The sequence below is a fragment of the Prosopis cineraria genome, unplaced genomic scaffold (assembly GCF_029017545.1).
Source record: "Prosopis cineraria cultivar Desert tree isolate PC_DT_omini unplaced genomic scaffold, ASM2901754v1 PC7, whole genome shotgun sequence".
Taxonomy (NCBI): domain Eukaryota; kingdom Viridiplantae; phylum Streptophyta; class Magnoliopsida; order Fabales; family Fabaceae; genus Prosopis; species Prosopis cineraria.
The window spans coordinates 31,722,224-31,736,026 of NW_026555338.1; the positions used below are offsets into that span (position 1 = coordinate 31,722,224).

Here is a 13,803-nt window from a genome sequence, read left to right on the forward strand (position 1 = left end):
CATCATGGAATCCAATTCCATGGTTCCCTTTCTCCAGTTTGCCCCTACTCTCTCCTCCAATATAATTTTTTTTAATTTTAAAAAGGACACTTTAGTCTTTTCTTATTTTAAGTACTTATATTTTATTAAAATTATATCAGGATTTCATCATCATACCAAACACACTTTTAAATCTAATTCTATTCCAATTCCGATTCCGATTCCATTAAAAACTCTTCCATCATACCAAACATGGCCTGAGTTCTTAAGGGGTTACGATAGAAGTGAGTTCCATCATTTGTGGTGAAAGTGGGTTCTCTGAGAGCTGAGTTCATGTGTACCAAACAAGCAAATTTTAGAGTTTCACTTCTCTGGTTCCAATTCCAATGTACCAAACAGGCATAAGGCATTGATTGTATAAGTCTTTTTCAATTATATACTACTTTTCCAGCTCAATTCTTTCTAATATAGGACTTTTTTTCATGTCAAACCAAATTAAATCACACTTGACATCCTAACAAATTTCTGATGACATGATCACAAAATAAACATCAAAAGATACAACTCATCGTAGTTGATGTCAAAGAACCAAGCATTTCCCCTAAGACAATCTTCATGCAGCTTCGATGAACTCCTCCACTTCCGACTTCGGTTTCATGGGGACTTTAATTTGGTGATGTCCATTCATTTTTTACAAAAAAAAATTTACTTGATTTTTATTTATTTTCTGTAGAACAGATTTATTTATAAATAAGTTTAAAATATATTACATCATCAAGTAATTTATAAATACTTTATTAATAATTTATAATTATTACTTCAACTTTTTACAATTATAACTTCACATATGCAATAGTTAAACTAATCATACGTTACTAACAAAGTTTAATTAATACTAATTATTTATAATTATCTTATCAGTAATTTATAATAATCACTTTAATATTTTACAACTATAACTTCATATATCTAATAGTTAAACTAATTATGTATTATTAATAAAATTTAATAATAATTATTTATAACTAATTTATTAGAAATTTACAACTATTATTTTAACCTTTCATAACTGTAATTTCATATATCTAATGGTTAAACTAATAATGATCATGCATTACAAGTAAGGGCAATATTGTCTGTGCACTCTAATTTCAAATTATACTCAAATTTTAAAAAATTTGACTGTAATTTTTAAATTTTACAAGATTTACCTACAAATGAATATACTCCATGAGATATATACATAATTTTTTTTTTCTTCTAGGCTTCGAGCCTCTTTTGTTTACTCAAAAAAAAAAAAATCTGCGATTTAAAACGTGGCCCATTCAATCTAACAAACTTTTTTCTTCTTTATTTTGCATTTGTTTTTAATATTCATTCCCCAATAATTATTATATAATACGTTTTTATACTGTTTTATTTTAATTAAAGATTAAATAATTATTTTTATTGCATTTTTATCCATTCCTTCTGTAGTTTGTTGCACTTTAATAATAATGTACTCCAATTTGGGTCACGTAGACGAAGCGATTGCTACCCGTAATTGGGGATTCTGTTGTTATTCTTGTTTTTGGCGGGAACTTCTGTTTGATTAGCTTTCAGTTTCAACAATAACAACTCCTTCCGAGTTGATCTCAAATCCCATCATTTCACCCTCATTAGTTCCCTTCCAGTGCTATGCTATCTTGCTCTCTTCAACAAGGCAGAAATCTACATCGTCTCTGCACTCTCTTCTCACGATGAGTAATTCCAGTCAAAATTCCTCAGTATTCATGTCTTTGTGAGTATCTTTAATTCTGAATTGCTTTTGTATTTGCAAATTGGATGGAGGTTTTGATTTTTTTTTTTAAATGTGTGTATTAATTTACTGATGAATCTTATATGTTATCCACTTGTCCTATTCTCAGTGCTGTTGCATTCGAACCGTGTTTTGCAGTGAATTATATATTATGCCTCCTTTCTGAGAAATCATATGCTTAATTTTGAACGGGAGATTCGTTTTGAACTGGAAATGGTTTTTGTAAACAGTTCTTTCAGTCTTAGTTATTGCCGATCGTATAATTTTTTTTTCTTCTTTAAGTTATCTTTGTAATTTGAATTTGCTGGTATTTGTATTTTGCGTGCGTGCAGGTTGATTCGCTTTCTGGAATGCAGATTTTGGAATCCTTGGAAGAGAAAGCCGGACCTCGATCTAGAGGAATTCAACTACAAGGTTCTTGGTCAGATTGGAGACGGTGCGTTTAACAAGGTTTATCGTTGCTTGAAACGTGACCCCGAACGTATCGTGGCCATCAAGGAGATTGTCCTTACTGTGGAAAACGCTCGGGTCTTGTTAGATAGAAAAATCTCTTCTCTTCAACAATTGCGACATGAAAACTGTGTCAGGTTGATCCTCTGTTGCTCGGTTGATTATTTTTGCTAATGGTTTCTAGAGTCTTTACTCTCAGTATTTGAAGTTACGATTTGAAGATAATAACCAATCACGTGAACGTGAAGAAGGTCACTCATGTTTTAGATAAGTTGTTGGTTATTGAAGAAAGCTTTTTAGGTAAGTTAATTTTAAGGTAAAAGAAGGGATTATGAAACATTGCTGACTATTGCTTTATGAATATTTTCAATCTCAATGTATAATATGTCACTGATCTAATTGGAGGGTCATATGCAGTTTCATTTGATTTGAATGAGGAGTTCAAGTCAGACTAAAAATCGCATAAATATTGGCTTTCATTCAGACGCGAAGTGTATTGTAGCCTAAATCATTTTTAATGATAACCAAAATATTTGATTAAACAATATATGATGTTTGTATCAGGTTGCTGGATACTTTCAGCAGGGAGCAATGTGTTTATCTTGTTTACGAGTATTTTCAGTCTGATCTGCGATATTTCATTAATCTACCAAATGACCAGAAGAATCCACTGCAAAGAAATGTAAGTCAACATTTCTGTTGTGTACCCCGCCGAACAAGTTAGCAAGTCCGTTATCTGGAGATGTTCATTTCTGTAACAAAGCCATACTTAAATAAAATATCCTTCTGCTTTTCTGCTCTCCCCCCCCCCCAAGGAGGCATTTTTGCCACGTTCATACCTATATATATATATATAGACACACACACACAAACATTTATATATTCCTCATAGATCATGTTTTGGAACATAATTAGCTCGGCAACAGGGGCAGACTGTGGCAGTCTGAAGTGCTATAACGTAATTAAGATTTCTCAACTCAAATTAATTTTGTTTCCCTTGTCCTAGCAGTACTTTTTGTATCAGATAATCACTGCTGTAGCATATTGCCATGCTCAAGGGATTCTCCACAGAGATTTGAAACCGCAGAATCTACTCATTGATTACTCTACCCATTTAATCAAGCTCGCCGATTTCAATTTGGCCAGTGCATTTGAAGCTGCTGACCACTATTATAGTACTGTATGACAATACAACACCATTCTTTGCTTAGTTTTTACATCCATTGAGTTATGCAGTTTTGTTAAGTGAACTGGTATTTTATGTCTTTGTTTATAAAAAGATACCCATGTGTGACTATTAAATAAGGCAAATTATTTCTCTTATAGGCATGTCAGTTATTACACATTTTTTCTCTTTTCACAGAAGGACCTTGGTTCTACAAAATAAATTTAGAAATTTAAGGTTCTTATTAATAAAATAGGCAAATAGCTTGTCATTTTTCTCCTTAAGCATGATTCTCCCTTGAAATAATATCCTCAACATCGGCAGAAATGCTGTGAACTAATTGGATGATTACGGTATTTTTGGTTTTTTTTTTTGGGGTAATGAACAGTGTATTCTTTTTTATTTTGTAGTTCTGGGACATATTGGTTGTTTTGACTCATATATGATTTTAGCAGATGACGACAATCGAGTACCGCGCGCCTGAAATCTTGCTCGGGTTGAATGAGTATTCAAAGAAGGCTGATGTGTGGTCTGTGGGTTGTATATTTGGAGAGATGCTAACCGGGCAGACTTTATTTCGCGGAATAAGCGAAGAGGACCAATTGAGAAGTATATTTTGGTAACTTCTACTTCAGAAACATATGTGCCAGTTTTGGTGCTAACGATGCAGTCAAATAACGAAGGAATTTCAATATGAAGTTTGTTAGGTACCCCAACTGAAGATTCCTGGCCTGGAGTGACTGCACGGTTTAGTTCAATTTCTTCCTTTCCCAAATTTGAACGAATTGTATGGCTATCAAATCTTTGCTTGACACTGGATGTCCTGCTGTAGAATCATGGGAGGTTACACTGTTTAAACCTTGCATCTGCTGCTATGCAGAACTTGATAGCAAAGTTCCCTGACGTGGACCTTGCAGCCCTTGATCTTCTTTTGGTAAGCTCCTTTTTTTTGCAAGGTGTCATAATAGGCATAGCCACATCAGATATGTTATCCCAGAGTCTTAGACTAAGAGACGGTCTTTCTACAAATTAAAAGTTAAAATCAGATTTTTATATTTATGTATTTATACATTTGAAAAAAAAAGTGAGATTAACAAAAAGTGATGTTTGAGGGTTCAAATCTCATCTCTATGGTTATAATTTATTTTTATTCAGTTTTTTTCTGCATATATATAATATGCATTTACTTGTATGAATATAGATGATTCAAATATAATCTTGTCAGTGTTAGGAGGAAATATCTGATTCAGTCATGAGCCATATACAGCAAAGGACTAGAAAAATGTCCAGTTAGCATAGTGTTGTGCATACAATTTTTTTCCTGAGCTAAAAGCGCCCATATTGTTTCAATTATACACATTTAAAAGGGATGAAGCTGTATTAGATTAAAGAAAATTAAAGATGGACAATAAAACTACATCTAGCAAAAATTCCTGTTCTTTTCACTAGACAAATTTTTTTTTTTTTTTGGTGTACTATAGAAAATGCTTTGCCTGGACCCAGACCGAAGGATTTCAGCTGAAGAAGCTCTTAATCATCCATATATGATCAATATACCGAACTTAGGTATAAATGTGTCCTCATTTTCAGCTTTTCATTCTTGTACACTTCTTTGTTTCTTCAATGTGCAAGGTGTATGTGATTTAATCATTCAAATAGAACTGATTCATGTTCATAAACTGTGCATAGTTCACTCAGTGAGTCAAAGAGATTTCCAGGGGCAAGGAAGGAATACTTGAGATTCTTTGAGGCTAGCTAGAAGTCAGCGAATTCAAATCTCCCCTAGACTAACCACTTCGCTGTTCAATTTGAAGTAGACATGAAAGCATATTTCTCCCTTCATACTTGAAAGCAGCGTCACTACAAGAAAACCATGGCGGATGACCATTCGCTTCGTAATTTCTAGGATTTTCGTTTTTTGGCCGAGTAAATTTTAGGATTAATTGTTTACTTTTCTTATTGATCGACTTCACTTTATGAAAATGGATTTCGAGAGTAATTACTATTATAATTGCTTGTGGCAGAACTATCCTGATTTTTTTTATATATATTTTGTAGAATTACTTGTTATTCTAGCTTGTCTTATGTTCTATGATCTTTCAAAAATATCTTTTAAACCTCTCTTAAATTTAAAATAAAATGGTTTTACGTTTTCAATAAATGAAGCAAATAAATTTAATACATTTATTCTTAATACACGTTTTAAACTTCATTTATTCTTAAGACTATTTTGATATTTTTTTAACATTAAAATCAATTTATAAATGCTTTTATAACAGATGAAAAGTTGTGTACTTGAAATATTTCGAAGGAAAGGCAAATACACCACCCGATCTATAGAATAAGCTTGTCTTATTTTAAATTCTTGCACCAAGGACCTAGAGTGTCCTTTCGTACTTGGTTTTAAATTGCAGTTGCAAGCAATACAACTATTGACTTTAATGTTGTACCAAAAAAAATATATCAACTTTAATGAAAGAATATTTTATATGTACTTTGCAGTATCGTAATAAAGGTTATTGATATATAACAGCTTTAAAAAATGAACATCAGAGTAATGGGTTTTTTTTTTTGAGCCATTTTTGGAATATATCATTCAAACGCACTATGTCTAAGATGCCACACAGAAGGGTGGAGCTTTTAAATGCACCTAGATTGGTATCTTGTGCTAATCCAACTCTTGAACAGATACATTATACCGTGATAACCATGCATAATTTTAAATGTATAATTTTTATAAAAAAGATCGGTTGGCATGCTAAACACCTTGTGACGCACCAAACAGGACCTTAATCACGTGATCAGTTTGGTGTTAACTTATCGTTTGTCTCATTGACAATTCATGTCATCATCCACTATCACCTGGTATAGTTCAATAAGGCAATTTATGCTATAATGCTTTTATCAAACCAGTAAACCAATCCAAAAATCGAATAGAGAATTAATGGCAAAGAAACTACCACCCACATAGAAAGAATAGGGTAACAAACAATAGATCAAATTAGAAAGATGGCCATGAAATGGATTAAGATATAAAACTCATTCTCGGACAAAATGCTCGCTAGTTTTTCCCACGGCTTCTTACAAAGGAGTTGCTTGCTAACAATTTCTGACTGGGAGCTAAGCGGTCACCCTGTGAAAATTTTACAAGTTAGGCTGCATCGAACATTAACGTACGAAAAAAGAGAAATGGAACCCCTTAGCCTAACATGCTGCTAAAGAAAGCCTTTTTTCAACACAGTGGTCTTCCTTGAGGGATCTTTACATATCCGAAGAAATTGCAACATCATATTTTACCCAAAAAAACTAAAGGCCCAAGCCAAAGAAATAAATACACTAGTATATGATCTCTTGGGCTTTATCATGTCCTAGTTATCTCATCACAGAAAACCCATATATAAGTTATAGAAGTTTAACTTTCAACTGCTTTCACAAATTCTTGCATCTTAGAGTTTATCTTCCATTTTTCAGGTCACTTGTTCTTACTTGCTATGAAAGTTTAAAACACTCAATTAAATTGACTTTGACATTACGTTTGGATGGAGAGGAGGGGGAGGGAGGAATCCCTCCCAAACCAAACCACCCCCCAAAAAAAAATCGAGGGGAGGGAAAATGTCAAAAAAATTTCCCTCCCCTCCCCCTGGGGCCCCTTCAAAGGGGAGGGAAATTTTCATTAGAAATTTCATTAAAATTTTCCCTCCCCTCTAACCAAACAGGGGGTTAAACACAGTCTTCCATTAAGCAAGGAAATAAGAATATACTAAGCAAACACAACTGAAACAAACCTTGCATAAGGATGCTGCCGACTCAGACTCCACAGTTTGCACAGGAACAATTCCAAGTGACAGGAAAGAATCCAAGGCATCCAAAGTCAGTTGCCACCCACAAAGAGCTACAGCATCCACACCAGAAAGAGAGCTAGGACCAACACAACCTGCGGCAGCAACATCCCTGTTCACCCAAGGACAATATTCATCATGTTGTTTAATTGGATCAAACTCCACACCTCCATTAATCTTGTCCCCATAAGGAGCCCCTGGAAAAAAAAAAAAAAGGAACCAAGTGCAATAGTTGATGCCATATAAGAAACTGTCAGAATCTGGTGGCAGACACCAACATATTAGACAAACAATATGGCAAAATATATGACATTTTTAATGGGTAAAAACAGTTCTATGATTGAGCATTACGTATGCATTTCAGTAGCAAGGTACCCAGAATGTCACAATAACAATGATTTGGAAGACTAAATACATTTTAGCATTCACATTGTTGTGCATCACAGTGAAGAGTAGTGATAGAGGAAGTACCCTCAATGGAAATTGAAGAAAGAAAGATGCTAAGACATACCCATATCATCCGCAACTAGACAGCCTGATTCAATATATGCACTGTCATCAATAAGAGATGCCTTCCCAGTCTGAGTAACTTCTTCTTTGGATGCTTCATAGGCAGAACAAACAATAGCATTGCAAGAAAGAGATGGATGTGCACCATTTTCATTACCCAACATCCGCATGCTACTACAAGTCTTCTCACCACTTTCAACAGATTCAACCTTAGTTGAGACGATTTTTGAGCCACTGTCAGTCCTTGCAGTGGATTGAGAAACCACAGCTTGACTGTCCCCTTGAGGATCTTCTTGACTCATTTCTTCAGGCACAAAATCACCTATTTGTCCATGAGGCACATATTCACCAGCCTGACCCTGATGTTCAATTACTTCACCCTCAGGTTCTACATCACCTAAACTATCACCTCGGTGGACTGAAATATCAGTCCCATGAATTTCTGCTTCATGGCTTGCACCCATGCCAACACTTCCCCCACTAATACCAAAACTAGGCCCATCCAGAGCAGGAGCAGTTAATGTGTCTGTATTCAAAACTTCCCCACAAGCATTTGAACTACTAACAACTGCATCAGCTCCTGCTCTTTCTAATACTGGCTGGGAACAGGCACCTTGATAGCTGCTATTTAATTCTGAAGTTTCATTTAATCCAGCAGAGTTGAAACTGATATCATTAACATCTAGAGGGAAATTTTCAACACTTTCCATTGATTCATCATCTGAACTGTGATAAATAGTATCCATTGCAATAATAGAAGATGCATGTGTGGATTCCCTAGTAGATGGGATGCCAACAACATTATCCCCATCTGGGTCAAATCGATTGCCTGTGCTTGCATCTGCTTCTATTTGGGTATCCAATGAATGGCTAGGTACTGCACCAAAAGAATCTCTCCTGCATGACAATTGGATTTTGTCCAAACAACTAGGATCTCGGGCACGCTTGGAAGGGCCTGCTGAATACTGCTGACCACCAGTGACTTCATTATCAACAATAATTCCCTCAGCACTGTTTGCCTGTTGCCAGGGCATATGTGGTCTGTCAACTGTACTTCCACCATCGTCCAATTGACGCTTACGTGCATTTGGGCCTTGTGATTCATAAGAAGCTGCCCGATCACCAACCTCACTTCCAGAAGGTTTCCCAAGCATCAAAAACTTTCCCTCACTAGGACCTGGCACTTGATCTGATGCCAAATTTATGTTCACCTGTGAACAAGACAACCCATCAATCACTTTCAGATTTTCATATAGACTTTTATTGGATGCAAGTTGCCTCTTTTCAGGTGTAGTGGCCTCATCATGGCCATCAGTACACTCTTTTTCAACACCATCAGCAGCAATCCATTCATTGATTCCACTAGCTGCACTCACTCCCTGGGTTGATGTCACTTTTTTGCTCATTTGAAGGGCAACAGCACTACAGGGAGCAAGATGTACAGGACGGGGAACAGTTAAGAAATCCCATACTCTAACTGTGGTCCCGCATAAGCTACAATCTAGCAAAGGTGACGTAGATTCACAATTAAATTCTGAACCCATTACTTCAATGCCCCCAGTATCTTTCCTAGATGATGCTGAAAATTCCCTCCTGCTTGGCATGGGATATTGTGCAGATCCTTTGGCTGGATCAGAACTGTAATCGTTTTTGGCAGATTCAGCAGACTGTTCTTCACAGTCAAGCACATTACGAAGCCACCTCGCCTCCCATCCACAGAGACTTATGAGCTTTTCAGCCTATTGAAGTAGAAGATTCAGTTAAAGATCAAGATAATGATAAAATCAAAAGCTACACACACACACACACACACACATATAATCAGCTGTATTATAAAATTGGATTGATGATTAATATGACTGCAACATCTGAGAGTATCTTACATAAGAATATGAATGAAGAGTTTGTTCTCCAGAATAACCAATAGCAGATGCACTTTCTGCTCTATAGCCCATATCTCCAGCTGCCTGAATTTGCAATTGAGCAAGAAAGCGATCAATTTGAGGGCCATGTGTAAGCCGTATCTGCTCAACTGCAGATGAAGATACAACAGGGAGGGAGTAAAACTGCAAGAGTGCATCACACCGATCCTTAAAACCACCAATTAGAGCTGAAGGTGATGTAGGAGGGAAATGCACCAAGCTTTCTGGACAGCTATTACCTCTCCAAGGACAAGTGACCTTGTGTCCTCTATCAAGCTGTTCAGAAAGTTCTTCACTGGAAGAATCAGCTTCATCAAATGCATGGGAAATGATAATCAAGCTCAGGAAATAAAACTAAAATTGAGTGGAATAAAATCAAATTAAGAACAATCGAATGAAGAATTTGGACATAAAGAATTAAATGAAACAAGAAAATATAGTTTTTAACTTGGAAAAACTACAGTTGACGAATCATTACACTCAAAACACACATTATAAGCAATATCAATTAGCATATTAATAGTAGAATCTGCCATTATTATGTTCAACATAGTTGGCCATTGAACATTATTCTAAGGGGTGTTTAGCAATTTAGTTAGTCCAGCTATTGCACATAATCACTGAATCATTGAGATGGTTTAGTTAGATTAAAGATTGGTCTAATTGAGGCATATAAAACCAGACCAGAATGATTGATTTTGGAGTTTTGGTTGGGATGGCACCGCTCACCAATGACCAGACACACAAAAAAGTACCCGTTTTATACAACATTTGCCGTTTGCAAATAATAACACAGACTTCACAACAGCTAGTGGAAACAGTCTCTAGAATAAAGACAGAGACTAATGACTAATCTATATCTATATCTATATCTATATACTTAAGTCGACTCCAACAGTAAACAAAGGTAAAATGCTAGCCATTAAACTCACCAAAATTAATAGAAGACTCTGATGAGGTAAAATCTAATGTTGCACCACATATCTCACACTCAATCTTATCAACATCACTATTCACCCAGCCTCTCTTGGCACAAGCCAATGAACCTGCAACCTGCAGAAGCAACAAGATAACAATAGCACATAAGTCCACCTTGCCAGATGTCATAGAAAGTTAAAGGCAGAAGTGAGTTGTCAATGAACAAATGAGAAGCCAAGTTTTCATTTCTTTTTTGCAATGCCACTGTTCTTTCAGACTAACGGCTTCCAGGACACTTGTATGCTCTACAATTGCACACAGCGTACAATTCATCTCACATACTTCCAGCAGCTCAAGTTATATAAATGCGGGGGTTTAAAGAAAATTGACAACCAGCATTGGACTCGGACAACTTAAATTACCTGGAGTCTAATAGAGGCATTTTCTTGAATGGTGGAGAAATGGTGCTATACATAGATACCTCGGAAAAAAGTAATTCAGAAAAACCTAAATGGACATTTAAGAAAATGCAATTAAGGTCTATAACGAATAAATGGCTATGGTGATATCTAAAATTCTTTCTTTATACAAGGAAAGAAACACAAATTGGATTTTTGGTGATGATTTCTAACGTGGGGTACTTGTACAAGACTCAAGTCAAGACTGCACACAAGTGGCATATATCGCTCTATCCGCATTTAAGAAGCTCCATTTAACAGTTTCCAGAAAAAACCAGATGCAATCATGAATGCCAGTAGTCTGCAGTCATGCGACCAGTTTCATGAAAGAAGCAGTAGCTGGATCCTCATCAACAATCTTTGAGAAACTATCTGAAACTTCACCAAGAAAGATGATATTCACACAACTCCCTTATCACCAAGAGTGCTTTGTGCAGGGAGTGCTAAGTTTGTCTCAAAATCAAATATCTTCACTTCGACAAAATGAATGAGCTGCAAACCTTAGCCTTGCCAGTAAGCTTAAACGTAGAAAGACGCCTGAGTAAATCCCCTCTCTCCCAAGGCCTACATGAGAGATTAGACAATCCATTCAACGTAGTACATTGCAGAAGTGAACCATCATTCGCTGGGGGAGCAGGTGACGAAGCGCCCACAGAACTGCCAAGTGCAAAAGAGAAAAATGAGAGGGTAAAACAAGAACTTCGATTCAGTCAAAAATGAAATATATAAACTTGGATTTGGCGCTAATGACCAGCAAATTATATCAAGAAACCTTAAACAGGAAACCAATTGAAATTTAATTTTGCATGTAGCTATATCAATGTCAGACAAGGAAAAGAAAATTGGGGCTTTCAGCTTTCAGTTTCAAGCATGAGTCGCAATGCCCTAGAGAGATAGAGAACCTGGCAGCAGGAGTTGGAGGAGACAAGGGTGATTTGGGCAGTGACGGATCATGGGCGTCAGAAATGTTATGCTTCGAGCTTACAATGTCTTCCTTCATCCTTCCCTCGCCACTCCTTCGACCTAATTCCCAGGTTCTGTGATCTCCATTATTTCTTATACCTCAGTCTCGCTTCTCCCGCGAGTTCATTTTTGTTATTAAATTGATAAAGGGATAATCACTCCATCGCCCCTACAACAATCGTAATTAACTTAAAGTTCCACCAATTGCGCAAATGTCTTTGAAGTCCCTGCGGGCTTAGGTGTAATTAATTCTTGTTAAATGACGAAAAGGCCCATTTGAGTCCTAGGATCAGCTTCATCATCACCATCCCATGTCCGCGGTGGTCACTGGATTATCACCGACCTGCCGCGTCCCCTAAAAGGAACGAAAGGAATGATACGTTCCCACCGGAAAATCTACCCCTGATCCAAAAACCGTTGTTTCACTCCGATAAATCAAACTCAAGTCTAGGTAGCAGACTAGCAGTGTTTGTGGGACAAGACAGGATTGAGATACTCCTATTTCATATCTCATCTTACAAATTTTAGGATTGGATTTTTTTTCTTATCTCGTCTTTGAAAATTATTTTATCTTGTTAGGAATTAGAACGGATTAGGATGAGATTGAAATATTCTGTCATCACGATAAAATATAAAATATGGAAGAAAGGCCTCAATAATGACATTGAAAATTTTAAATCACATAATTTATTAATTTTAAAATTAAAATAATTTAAAATTAATTTTTAAATTGCATCAATTACATCTCTAAGTATATAATTTAAAGTCAAGTATATATAAAATATAACACATTAAAATAACAATTACAAGTAATCTCAAGATTATAAAAACAATAATAAAAAATAAATCAATTACAATATTAAGTTATTCTTCTTCTTCTTCTTTAGCTAAAACATACGAAGCTAGTGATTATTTAAAAAATAAAGCAAGGAGAGAGATTATCTAATATTATTTACTCTGTGTCATTAAAATTATTAATATAAAAAATTTAATTTAAAATAAAAATTAGATGTAATGAAATATAATTAATATATTCAATAGTTATTTTAAAATAAAAATATATATACACATATAATATTAGAAATGGAACGGGCTAGCAAAGTCTCCTCTCAATTTTTTTCGCTCGGGAAAAATCGAATGAAACCAGGCCAACTAAGACAAGTGTGAGATTGACCACCCCTGGGTTCAATCCCGAAGCGCCAACCTTATCTGAAAATGGAACACCTTTTTTCTTTTTTTTTTTTTTTTGCCAAAATCAATCACTAAGGGATCATAGTATGAAAATGGTTTTTGCAGGCCAAACTTTTGCTTTGCAAATCAAGACACAAGCAATAGGAATAGCGAGAATGAACTTTCGTCGTCAGGAACGTGAAGTTAGAATGGCTAGAATGAAACAATGGGTTTACAAGGAAGAGAATGTGCGCAATTGTGCTTGAAATTGAATAAAATTTGCCCATTGTTCGTGAGGAATAATATATTATCAAGTGTATCAAAGATGCTCAGTCTCACTTAATAATAAAAAGTTTTCAAGCTCCCTTATTATGGTTTATCTGAATATAAAAAATACACAAGAATGAAATAACAAGTATATGATTATTGCTAAAGGATCGCAAAGATTACAAGATTGAAAATGAAATTAAAGCTATACGTAAAAACTATTTGATGAATCTAAAAACTATAAATGTGAAATAACTTAGTATTTGGGTTGGTGTGTTGCTATTTTTCTGTGATTTAATCCTCCTTTTATAATGATTAAGTTGCGGCAATTGCTCCTATAAATTTGAAACGTACTTGCAAAATA

The 13,803-nt window shown here is 35.4% G+C and overlaps 2 protein-coding genes across 6 annotated transcripts; one reads left to right on the plus strand and one right to left on the minus strand.

The window, feature by feature from the left end:
• The first annotated feature begins 1,627 nt into the window (after nt 1-1,627).
• On the plus strand, nt 1,628-5,412 carry LOC129315081 (cyclin-dependent kinase A-2-like). Its single transcript, XM_054958602.1, has 9 exons — nt 1,628-1,759; nt 2,110-2,364; nt 2,792-2,909; nt 3,237-3,407; nt 3,848-4,011; nt 4,092-4,179; nt 4,273-4,326; nt 4,874-4,958; nt 5,082-5,412. The coding sequence occupies exons 1-9, from the start codon at nt 1,719-1,721 to the stop codon at nt 5,129-5,131; spliced, it is 1,026 nt and encodes a 341-aa protein (XP_054814577.1). The 5' UTR covers nt 1,628-1,718; the 3' UTR covers nt 5,132-5,412.
• Nucleotides 5,413-6,260: 848 nt separating this feature from the next.
• On the minus strand, nt 6,261-12,322 carry LOC129315686 (uncharacterized). 5 transcript variants are annotated; one of them, XM_054959597.1, is made up of 8 exons: nt 11,942-12,322; nt 11,540-11,696; nt 10,596-10,716; nt 9,903-9,958; nt 9,625-9,807; nt 7,743-9,480; nt 7,178-7,428; nt 6,261-6,525 (listed from the first exon to the last, which is right to left on the minus strand). In XM_054959597.1, exons 1-8 carry the CDS (start codon nt 12,037-12,039, stop codon nt 6,454-6,456), a joined length of 2,676 nt encoding a protein of 891 aa, XP_054815572.1. In that variant the 5' UTR covers nt 12,040-12,322; the 3' UTR covers nt 6,261-6,453. The 5 variants fall into 5 exon arrangements, with proteins under 5 accessions (XP_054815572.1, XP_054815575.1, XP_054815571.1 ...); XM_054959600.1 differs by having other exon boundaries at nt 9,625-9,708; nt 11,942-12,321; XM_054959596.1 differs by having other exon boundaries at nt 9,625-9,971; nt 11,942-12,321.
• Between the last annotated feature and the right edge of the window lie 1,481 nt (nt 12,323-13,803).

What these genes read in the sequence shown, in the direction of transcription:
- LOC129315686 (XM_054959596.1), bottom strand. Translation starts at nt 12,039, where the DNA reads ATGAAGGAAGACATTGTAAGCTCGAAGCATAACATTTCTGACGCCCAT. An exon ending in CCTCCAACTCCTGCTGCCAG is followed by an intron (nt 11,697 to 11,941) that starts GTTCTCTATCTC and finishes TGCACTTGGCAG; the next exon opens with TTCTGTGGGCGCTTCGTCAC. An exon ending in CGGCAGCATCCTTATGCAAG is followed by an intron (nt 6,526 to 7,177) that starts GTTTGTTTCAGT and finishes AAATTTTCACAG; the next exon opens with GGTGACCGCTTAGCTCCCAG.
- LOC129315081 (XM_054958602.1), top strand. Translation starts at nt 1,719, where the DNA reads ATGAGTAATTCCAGTCAAAATTCCTCAGTATTCATGTCTTT. An exon ending in TTCCCAAATTTGAACGAATT is followed by an intron (nt 4,180 to 4,272) that starts GTATGGCTATCA and finishes GCTGCTATGCAG; the next exon opens with AACTTGATAGCAAAGTTCCC. An exon ending in CAGCCCTTGATCTTCTTTTG is followed by an intron (nt 4,327 to 4,873) that starts GTAAGCTCCTTT and finishes GGTGTACTATAG; the next exon opens with AAAATGCTTTGCCTGGACCC.